The 12,132-nt window shown below is 41.1% G+C and overlaps 1 protein-coding gene across 1 annotated transcript in view; it reads left to right on the forward strand.

Annotated features, from left to right (window-relative positions):
* znf804b (zinc finger protein 804B) overlaps nucleotides 1-12,132 on the forward strand; it is a gene marked incomplete at both ends in the record, with an annotated part of 34,765 nt that overhangs the window by 13,797 nt on the left and 8,836 nt on the right. Inside the window, 1 exon segment of the mRNA XM_083896485.1 lies at nucleotides 11,206-11,346. Within this exon segment, the coding sequence (XP_083752611.1) occupies nucleotides 11,206-11,346 (141 nt within the window).

The following is a 12,132-nucleotide window of genomic DNA, read 5'->3' on the forward strand; positions in this document are numbered from 1 at the left end:
AAAGAAAAAAACTACATCAAGAAAGGAGCTGGAATAGATGGTAGTGCTGGGAGAGGAGTAGTTGAAAGGATTATGATCGCATTCCACCAAATCCATCCACACTGTAAATAAGACAGAAACATGAGGTGCAACAAAAACAGACTGCATACAAAATAGGCATGGGATTGTATGAGATCCTGACGCTGTGACAACCTCTCGCAAAAGTATCGCAGTGTCACAGTATTGCAAATTACAGCTTAAAAATGTCACCTCCTTCGTGCATCCTAGCGTCACCGCAGAGGGTTGGAGAGTCGTGTCACTCAATCACTGAGAACCCGAGTGATTCCTGCACTCTATTTTTGATGAGTTATTAAACAACTCCAACCTTTGGCATGATATGACAGAAATGTTTGTGGTTTGATAGCCTGACTGTTTAAAGGTGCCATATGTAAGAATGTGGCCAAAAAGTGTTACTACATTCAAATTCAAAATACAGAGGTCTTTTAGGTTTCGTTTTCTGACATAACTGGCAACCCGTGGTCGCTCGGCAGCTGAGTCTCTACTGACTGCAATGATTGGTAGATGGCGGTAGGTGGCGCCACATGCGAAAACATGATTTCAAAACATATACATGATTTGCAGGCTGCAAAATATTTTTTTTAATACAAATATTTTGTCTGTACTGTTGTTGTTGTTGTTGGTGAGTTCAGTTTGTTATATGAACATTATTCCTGAGTCTCTGTGACATATTAGGAGGATTTTATGGCCAGTTGCTTTAGATTTATTACATAATGCACCTTTAATTACTGAGATATGTTTTGAAACAGGTTATTGGCCTATACGCCTAATACAAAGTGCACTTTCTAATGTGTGCAGATGTAAGTAAACACAGACAAAGAGTTAAGGTCCCATCTCCATCCTCCAACTGTTTTAGAATGTTTGCCTCCCAGACGGGGAGGACCGCTGCCTTTTCAAAGAAACAAATACAGCTCCCCGAAGAGCACAGCAAATGACGGTAGGATCATAAAAACACTTTAAAAGTCACAGAAGCGGCCATACTTTGCAGAATTTCAGGAATGTGCGTGCACACACAAAAGAAAGTATGGGTCATGTTTGTTCAAAGAGGAGAATACATGAGGATTTTCTTTTTGTCTCTAAGCTGCCATGGCACGGTAAATCAGTTGAACTTGTCCTGCACAGGCCAGAGCCCGAGCTCACATTATATTCACAAAGGCACGCACGCGAAGAGAGATTGAGAGAAGAGGAGGAAGATGTTGAGAGGTGGGCAGATTTTAAATGCGGCACAGAGGAAGATGTGATCAGCGATACAAGGAATGAAAAGAAGGGAGCCCTGTTGAATGGTGAGGAGAAGAGAGACAGAGAGAATGGGAGGCACAGAGGGGTGGTCAGATCATGTGGCCTTGCATTGTGATGGACAGGGAATTAAATTTTGATCTCCGGCTGAGCGATCGTTTGGTCGGGTCTTGTGACTAATCATAGATTTATGACTTCAACCGCAGAGCTTTGCTATTTGTCTATGCCACAGGCTTCCTACTGTAGGCGCAGACAAAGGCAGTGCGGTTGCATTGAAGCTTCTGAATCCTTTTTTTTTTTTTTTTTTCTTCTTAACGTCTTTTATTATTTGGATGTGATGTGTCACATTTTATACAGTATATGAAGTCGGGGTGATGTCTCGCAGCTCTCCCTCTTTTATAGACAAGTTTAGGTCTTAAAAATATATCAGCGCCTTCGATGCCGATGCAGATATGTTCAGGGCAGATTTATTTTTAACAGTAAAACTGTAACGCAGTAAATCTGCAATAAGCAGAGCATGAAAAAAGCACTTAGTGTTTAGCCACTATTTAGCCAGTGACATATTTTGTTTTTGTTGTATGTGCGCACGGTGTTTTAGATTTAGAGTCTAACAATGACCGTGAGGTTAAAGTGCTCGCTTTACAGCATTAAAGGGATAGTTTGGATCATTTCAGCTGTATGTTATATGTGGTACTTATCCATAGTCACTTTAATGCCTGCAGAAGATTGGGGTCATCATGCGTTTATTTCAGTGGAGAAGACAGGAGTACCCGCCGAGAAGCGGAACTGCTGTAGAGCAAGTCAGCAGAAAATCTTTATCTGTGGCGTGTGCTGTATTTAGAATTTTTTTTTTTTTTTTTTACCACATTTTCTTGAAATTAAACAACCCTCTCCTTGGCATAAATTTTTTTGACCGAGTTTTACACACACACTAAAATGGTGACGGTGCTTCACTGGTTATATTATAATCTACATTGTGGGGGATAATGCTAATACATGCGTATACCAACAATGCCGGCTGGATCCTTGCAGAAGAGAAATACCACAAACATCTTAAAAAGTAATAATGAGCGTCTGGGCGCACTGCTCTTCAGACACAGACATTGAGTACAGCGTTCCCTGCTGTGGCAAGAAATATTCAATAGCCTACACATAAGCCCAAGCTGTTACACAGTAATATCTGCTGACTTGTCTGAAACTTTCAATTACCAGAGGGAGCAATGTCAGCATGAGGTTAACATCTTGTAGTTGCAGCAGCATAATTATTTCCTGTGGACACGCTGTCCTTTAAAGTGGCTGTATATTCGGGGGCCAACGTCCCCACCTTTTATTTGTGAAAACAAATTGGTGGAGTGGAAGTTCTGTTCTCATTTTTAAGTGCATTGTTACACAGAAAACCCTTTTTGTAGTGGGCGTCTGGCATAATATAGTGTACCTGCGGATTCATGGTGGAAGAACCATGAATACCGCACCGCTAATAACATTTGACATGAAGGGAAGAAGTAGATTCATCCTTTTTGTGCGAATGAAATAACAGTTTCAACTGCTCACCTATGTTTAAAAAACATACATTATGAAGTTTTACAGTTTAAAACAGGTCACTAACAGGCGGACTGCGGTCCGAGTCCGGACCCAGACGCCGTCCTGTACGGACCTGGACCTACAGTGAATAAATAATTTCAGTATTTTAAATGTTGACAAGGTGCTTCTATTTTGACCGGCGCAGCTTCTCTAGACTTTATGGTACTGGTTGAGCGAATCCGGAAATCCACTGACCAATTGCATTCGACTTGAGCCATCCGACGTGACGCCACTAAAAGCCAATCAAATCTGTGCATCCCGCTTAATAGCGAGTGACAGACAGGGAGTGATACAGCGAGAGAAGACACAGAGAAAAGAGTGTTTACAGCGAGAGAAGACGGAGAAAATAGAGTTTACAGCAAGAGAAGACACAGAGAAACGAGAGTTTACAGCGAGAGAAGACGGAGAAAAGAGAGTTTATAGCGAGAGAAGACACAGAGAAAAGAGAGTTTACAGCGAGAGAAGACGGAGAAAAGAGAGTTTACATCGAGAGAAGATGGAGAAAAGAGAGTTTACAGTGAGAGAAGACACAGAGAATAGAGAGTTTACAGCGAGAGAAGATGGAGAAAAGAGAGTTTACAGCGAGAGAAGACGGAGAAAAGAGAGTTTACAGCGAGAAAGACGGAGAAAAGAGAGTTTACAGCGAGAGAAGACAGAGAAAAGAGAGTTTAGCGAGAGAAGACGGAGAAAAGAGAGTTTACAGCGAGAGAAGACAGAGAAAAGAGAGTTTACAGCGAGAGAAGACGGAGAAAAGAGAGTTTACAGCGAGAGAAGACGGAGAAAAGAGAGTTTACAGCGACAGAAGACGGAGAAAAGAGAGTTTACAGCAAGAGAAGACAGAGAAAAGAGAGTTTAGCGAGAGAAGACGGAGAAAAGTGAGTTTACAGCGAGAGAAGACAGAGACGAGTTAGCGATACAGAACACATACAAACACAACATTTTTGACCAAACACACACAAACTCTGAATTTAGGTCACAGAATATACGCACTCTCAGAGCTTCTTTTCCATTGAGAGAGAAGAAAATAATACATATGTTCAGTGTTACATCTATATAATTGTATAAAAGTGACAATAAATATTGTCGAAATGTTTTTGAATTGTTCTTTCTGTATTTGATCTGACAGTCAATTGTTGATTACATGCAGACTACTAGGCGACTTCAGTATATATCCCACTACTAAATAATAATGCAAGTTAGACATTATGATGTTCCTTTGATTGAGGAAATTTTCTCAAAGTGGATTAGGATTTTAGTTGATTATCCCTGGTTTAAAAGATAAGAGTGTTCGTCAGGCTGATGTAGAATCCACAGACTAAAATCCAGAATTCTTCTATTTGACGTTTTCCAATCGTCCAAGTCTCCAAATTGTACAGAAGTCAGTGGATCAGACATCAACATAAGAGTGAACTCTGCCTCCTCAGCGGTGAAATTTGAAGCAAAGAACCAGATCTTAATATCGCATGCAAACAAACTGGCTGCTCCAAAGGTTGCAGACCCCGGGTTTATGGATTAAGCTCCCCTCATATCGACGAGGCAACAAAGGGCACACGGCAAATTAGCTAATATAATCTCTTCATCATTTATTTATTTACTTTGTTTCTTGCATGCTGTTTCGACACACAAAGGTCAGAAGGCGACAACACATTTGGAATGAGAGGCAAAGAAAAGGATGAGACAAACACAGACGATCCACAGGTTAGAGTCATGGATCACTGGGAAACATTGTGTTGTGTTTTTGAACAGTTTGCTGGCAGTTTGTGAGATGACTTAGCTCCGTGTTCAAACACATCTGTCCTTTCTGTTTGGCTGTAAGACCCTGTTTGTGGTCAGCATCTGTGGCTTTGGCTATGTTTGCTTTATCTCCTTGCTTTTGGCATATTTCTAACAGCTACAACGAGGGTTGAAACAAAGAGAGACGCACAAACACACACATAAACACTATCAGACAGTTGCACCCACAATGCACACAAAGGCACGGACGCGCACGCAGATGCGTGCACAAATCAAACGGTTCGATGGCTGGGCAGGAGACATGCAGGACACATTAAAGGCAGTCGAGGGAGATGTATTTGGACTGCAAACATCGAGCTCAGCGGCACTTAGCTATCATGTTTGGCAGTCTGTGTTTGTGCGGGGTGTTTGTCATCAGGATTTAGAGGACATTACAATAACAAAATATAGCCCTCGGGTCAGTCCTTTCAAGGAGAGACCTCCATTTGTGCAACACGTGTGTTTGTGAAGTGAAGGACAGAATTACCGGGACACTGTAGAGACAGACGGAGGGACAGAGCAGGAGGCAAACTGTTATTTGTCGGGGGGGGGGGGGGGGGGGGGGGGGGGTGCCACAAATTAAATAGTTTCTATTCATTACAGTGGCCAAGTTAGGGTGATAATTATAGCAGAGGATAATTAAAGGCTTAATTAGGCTTGATAAACACTTATGAATTGTTTATTGAATTGTTCTCACAAGGCACAGTAGCAATTAGAAGTTCTCTGAATTCATAAAGGTCTCTTTTTCACATCTGTCCCCGTGTCCTCTCCTCTCCTCTCCTCTCCTCTCGCCTGAACAAATGCTTGCATTACAGGAATTGTATTCAATTGTCCAGTACACTGCACTCTGCAAAATAATTTCCATTTTTACCCTGGAAGAATACCACGACGTTAATGTTGCTTGAAGAAAGGCAGCGCTGGGAAATAACTTGAAATCTATCTATCTATCTATCTATCTATTAAATCTATTCCAGCCCTTTTAACACGAATCCATTAATCTATACTTCTTAATCGATTACGCGATCACTAAATGTAAATGAAATAAGTAAAGGGCAAACGAGATACAACATAATGTGAAAACATTCAATTAATAAAGACGGAGAAGCACAGAGAAATTAAGCAGCAGCAATATAACACAGCTTAGCAGTTTAATACAAGGCTGTAAAATTTACACAATGCTAAATGGCACGTAACCTTGTATTGTATTTGTATCAGTGCTGAAACTTCAATTACTGTCACAGTATTTTCCACAGTAATCCACACTCATTAAGTTATTACTTTTTTTCTTTTTTTTTTTTTTTTCTTCCGCCTGCAGGGAAAGTTCTTTTCAGCACAAGTTAATGTATTTGAACAGAGAGAATCTCTTACCACCAGTTGTCTTGTTACTGGGCTCAGCTTCAATCTCTTGGTGGATTTATAATCCATGCTGAGCTGTTTTTTCGTCTGGATATGTTTTGAATTTCATACAGAAATAAGATTGCAGTTGCGAAACCGCTGCTACGGCGCTGTTAACGATTATCAGATCTGATTAAATTGCATCTCGGCAAGTCTTGGGAGACACAAATTCATGCTTTCCTTGACTGCAAAAATAAATTCATCTATGCCCCTACTTAATAAACATGAAGCCCGTGAACAGCATTTTAAGGTGCACAGGGTTGTCCTATCATTATTTACAGGCATATTTAACCTATTTTTTTTCATCCCCTTTGTTTCAGCTTATATACTTTTAATGATCTCCCAGCACACTGTGTCCTATACAAACCAAATCAAATTTGCCTAGAACATAAACAAACCTCTTAATACGAGTTTTTTGGAGACTTTGTACACACACACACACACACACACACACACACTCAAGGCTGAGTCCAGCCATCCATGAAGATGTTGTTCAATATTTAATTACAACCGACAAGAAAGTGACCAGAAAGACAAGTGAAACGTTTTAGCTCATACACGGACAGTGTGTAGCCGAATTATATAAACTACTCGTACTATGATACAACGTAACATATACAAGTGACAACAGTTTACATACATGACAGCAAATTAAAACCAAGAAGCCCATTGACCATTTTCAACTCACTCTACCACGATAGAGTTTAATAAAAATGCCTTGTTCATTTGCATATTTCTATGTCTTTAAAGAAAAGCTTCAATCGACTGACTGTCATGTTGTTCATGTTCATGTGTGCCACAAATAAGGATGAATATTTAAAAATCCAAGAGTTCCATTGGGCACAGTGGGGATGACTGTGTGAATGCATTAGTGAGGCGCTGTCCCATTTTTAATCTGCACAACTTCCAGTGATTTCACTCTTCTCATTCTCTTCTTTCCGAATAGGTTTTCATGAATATATTACATACCGGTGGTTTGTGGTACACAGGTCTGGACAGGGGACTGCATGTGTAAAGCAGTTTTTTTAGTTCGACCTGTTCATTTTCTCTGGAATTCAAACTGCTCCATAATGAACCCCTAGTTGTGTCATAATTTCAGCTGTGAAAAGGTGGCACTTCCCCCCCTTTAAGTAGAGGATAAATGACGAGAGACAAGAAGAGCATTTAAACATACGTATACACAGCTTTCCACAAACACTCGCGCACATAATAATACAAATAATCGCTGTCTATTCAGGTCTGCAGATCTCCACTCTGCTCTTTCTGCAAACAGATTTATGCGACTGAGGTAAATTGAGGTCTAGATTAATTTAGCACCGGAGTATCGGGTTGACAGGCTGTGACTGTGCATGCATAAGTGTGTGCTTTTGTGTGGGCCTGAATGTGTGGACTTATTCGGTCATAAGAGGTGTGCAGATTCAGAGCAAATAAAGCAAATAAATAACCGTGTTTGATTTTAGTATTCGCTGGGAAAGGGGAGGAACCACATCACAGGGTTCATTTGACATAAGGGAAAAACACACATCTATATGCACATACACAAACACACTTTCACTCCTTTACCTGGCGACTGATACGAACTTTAACCAAAACTACACTTAAAGCCCACATAGAGTGGTCCTGTTGCACATATATGTTAGTTATGGAGGTCTACTTACATACATTAACTTGTTTTTATGGTCAAAAACCTCCTAGTTGCTGTAAACGAGCCGATAGAAATCACTCCTTACCGATGCTGTCCTCAGCCACGGTGTTTCAGACTGAAATCTCACACCCAGAAGACAGACTGTGTTGTGATTGGCCAGCCAGCATAGAGCCTTCCCAACTGTCTTGTGATTGGCCAATAAGCCCGGAAGTGACATAATTAGCACACCATCTCTCAGAAGCGCAGCTCCCCCCTCTGGAACGGTGGAGGCTACTCATTATCAAAACATTGTTTTAACAATGTTTAAAAAATAGCTTCTTCACGACTCCCCGCCGCAGTCCCTTTTATGACTTTGACCCGGAGTCAGACCCAGAATCAGAAGACACTGTCGCTCGTGAAACACCTCCACAACGGACGTTCTTCTTCTTCAGCGGTTCAATGTACGCAACCGGATGTGCCCGGACTAGTGCCCGGAGCAGGACGATCTGCTGTTCCAGAGAACCGATGTTTACGTAACCGGACCGGGTTTTTTCAGAGATCTTGCTGAGCCTGAGATTACAATAAAACACAGCGTTCTCAGCAGCGGCTGAACTTTTTGTTTTGAACCATCAGGGCTTCGTAAACAAGGTAATGACGCAGATACACACTAAAAAACAGCTTCCGGTCTAGGTCCGTTTTAACCTCAGTGTTAACCATAGCCTTAACACAAACCTAACCTTCAAACTTCTTTAATTTTTAAAAAATACTTTATGGTTTACAGTGATGGTGATGATGTAAACAGATTTTTGTCCTCACAATGTGATAAATTCTCACGCACGCAATTCTGCTTTGATGCTTTTGTGCTTTTTCTTACATGCACTCCTCTTCCCTCTCTCTCACATCTCTCCCCTACATATATTACTGTTGAAAATAATTACCGGGACAGAATGCAAGTAGGTGAGAAAGAAGGGTTCAGGAGTACAAAGGCAACATGTGCACTAAAACATGCGCCGGCTCGCATGTACACAGATATAATGAGTACATGTATGAAAACATGCACATACGCAGCTCCTATAGAATCCTGCACAAGCCTAAAGGTTGACAAATACACCGCGATCATTATCTCAATCTCATCACCCCAGCAGTACTTGAAGAAAGGCCGCTCTGTGTGATTGGATAACTTCCTGGTCGTGACTTAAGCCTGCAAGGAAGATCAATACACACACACACACACACACACAGACAAGCAAGGATCAATGTATATTAGTTACCTGTCTGTTGATTCAAGTGTGGTGGAGTTAGTCAGCCTTGTCGTTCTTCTAACTCTTACTCTACACCCTCTGAGACTACAAGCGATCTACCTGCAGATGGTATACATGTGAGTGTGTGTGTGTGTGTGTGTGTGTGTGTGTGTGTGTGTGTGTGTGTGTGTGTGTGTGTGTGTGTGTGTGTGTGTGTGTGTGTGTGTGTGTGTGTGTGTGTGTGTGTGTGTGTGTGGTGTGTGAGGGCAGACAGGGGTCATCTCTCCTCTTGTCTACATTGCTGCCGTCTCTTTCTTTTCCCTCACACTTCTGTTCCTGTGTGCAGGTATATTACTGAAGCAAATTGGGGCCAATAGACTCTGTCTGAGGATGACCCGGGGCCCACCAAACAGAAAACGAGCAATCCAGAGAGAGTGAGAGAAAATGTCAAATAGAGAGGGGATGGGGGGGGAGGTACAGAAAAGAAGAATAAGAGCAGGTAAAGAAAAAAGGGGGCTGATCCAATAATAATAAAAAAAAAGAGCTGGCAAAGAGAGGGAGAAAGAGTAGGAGATGGACGGAGGGAAGAAATAGAAGCAGAGGAGGGGAGAAAAGTAGTGACAACCTCAAATTAAATTCCCATCATGTCAGTGTAGAACACAATTCAATAGTGTTTATTGGCAGCCCCTAGCCTGAGGGAAATTACATTCTGAAGCAGAGCATGGCATGAATGCGCATGCACGCACACACCACTGCATCGGCACACAAATACACACACACACACACACACACACACACATATATGCACAAGTACACACAGATATAGTGCGCCACACTGTACTTGTCCTTAGACCAAGAAAGCCCTCTGGCTGATGGGAGCATGCAGACAAGAGGTTTATTCCCTGAGGTCTATATTCCATTTTGTGCTGTGCATGTATGGTATATAAGTAAGAGGGGCCATCAGGGACTTTATTCAGAATGACCATGCATAATATGAAAGCACACTCATTCATATAATTTAAAAAAAACCTCACACACAGAAGTAAAAAGCTTTTACACAATTACACATGCTAATGGTCATACACAGCTGAAGTGCTCCCTAATAATACTGGGCGAGAGGATCAAAACTAAGTGGCGGCGCACTTTATATCAACAAAATGACACATTAACCATCTCTAAAGAGGATATATAAAAAATAAAAGGTTAATTTGTGCCATATACATTGGACCATCTTACAAAACATCAAAATTAATCAATAATGTCATAGTTTTTTCATAAAGGTCGTAATAAGTATTGTGTGTGTGTGTGTCATAAAAACCCAACAAAAGATGCCATTTTAAAAATGTATGAGGACAGATGAACAACCATCTCTGAATCAAATATAACAGTCTACAAGAATACGCAACCCAATAACGCATGTTGTGTTATGTATCTTTCATAACCTTATGTACCCATATTGTAAACAAAAACAAATTGAAAACATTCTATTGGCTGTTTTTTTTCTTCTTCTTTTTTGAAACTCTAGTTTTTATTTTTATTTTAGTTAACTAGGAGGAAAAGAAAGGGACAGAGAGAGTGATTCAGTGAAGCTTTTCATGTGTGTGTGGTTAACAGTGAAGTATGTTTTGTCCCTAATTGTGAATATTGTCTCTTCATGTTTATCTGTCTGTCCATGTGCTGTTTATGCAGATGTGAGTTGTGTGTGAGTGTGTGCATGTGTGTGTGTGTCATTTACAGATGACTTTTCTAAGGGGAAAGTAAATTACATTTACAATGAAATTGTCATCGCCAGAAGCCACAAGAATCAAGGGTAAAATATTCCGGTTGTTTTTAGTCTGTTAGCTACAATCGTCTTTTGAACTGCATTCTGACTCAGACTATTTTGCCATCATTTCAGTACACACACAGGTTTCTATTATAGTGGTTGTATTAAATGCGTCCACAGGCTCAAATTGCTACGAGCACAGGTCATCAGTGCCTTTGTCCGTTCTCCAGCAGCAGCAGAGGCAGAGGCAGCGGCAGCATAGTTTAATGGGAAGCCGTTTAGCTGTTTTATGCAGAGCACATGTAGAAGCCATTACTGCTGATGTCTCTGGGATGCAGATTCGCTCTAAATGGCTAACAAAAGCTAAATGGCTTACAACGTGCCACTCTTTTGACCCCACCCCTAACTGCTCTCGCTCGGCATCCGTGCCCTTCTCACCCTTAATATCTATTTGCTTAAGCGTCTCTCGTAAATCTGTTTCCTCCTCCCCACAATCTCTCTCACTCGCGCTTTGTCTCTCTGTCTTTCTACAGGAGCGTACAGACGGGGGGGCTCTGGGTTGCTCGTTGGAGGATTTGAAGGCTCTTTTCTACTGTGAGCTGTGTGACAAGCAGTACCTCAGACACCAGGAGTTTGACAACCACATCAACTCCTACGACCACGCGCACAAACAGGTACAGTATTACTGTGACACACCTGCACCGCAGATACACACAACGTTGTTTATGATTTCTTGACACAGAATTTAGGTTTGTTTTTGAAATGTGTGTGTGCGTGTTGATGGGAAACTGCATTATATGAATCCACCCACTGGGTGCAGTTTCAAGCGAGTAAGAGTAGGAGTGTGACAACCATCATCTCTTATAAGCCCACACACGCACACATTCACTCACAGGTGGAACATCTTCACTTTCACTGTATGTGCCGCAAGCCAGATTTTAAAATGTTAAGATAAGATAAGTTAAGACTGCATACGTCTATTTGCTTACTGCAAAAACATGTCTTCTGTCTCTGTCTGAATGTGGTTTTGTGAAAGCCGCTTGTTGGACACTCAACTCAAATTGTATGATATTTTTGAAGTACTCGTCCTTGCAACTCATCCAGTCTGGTTTTCCAGCTGTTGACGATGCTTGGTGTGCATTTCTATTGAAAAAAAAAAACAAAAAAAAAAACAACTTTCTGCATCGCCTTTTTTTTCCCTGACAGTCATCATGATGCTTGTCACAAACTATCGCTTTTAAGGTTGTGTTAGATTTTATGTAGTATTGCTGGGAGCATTACCATTACTGACATTACTGGGGATTTGAGTGAGATGGTTCCATGTAAAAAAATAACTGTCAACAGCAATGACTGATATAACACATGAAAAAAAATCCCTGTTATTTTTTACTAATTTACTGTAGACTTTTTAGGAGCACAACATCATTCTCATAATGTCATATTTTGGACATTTTCTGAGA

This window comes from Microchirus variegatus (assembly GCF_963457635.1).
Source record: "Microchirus variegatus genome assembly, chromosome: 1".
Classification (NCBI taxonomy): Eukaryota; Metazoa; Chordata; class Actinopteri; order Pleuronectiformes; family Soleidae; genus Microchirus; species Microchirus variegatus.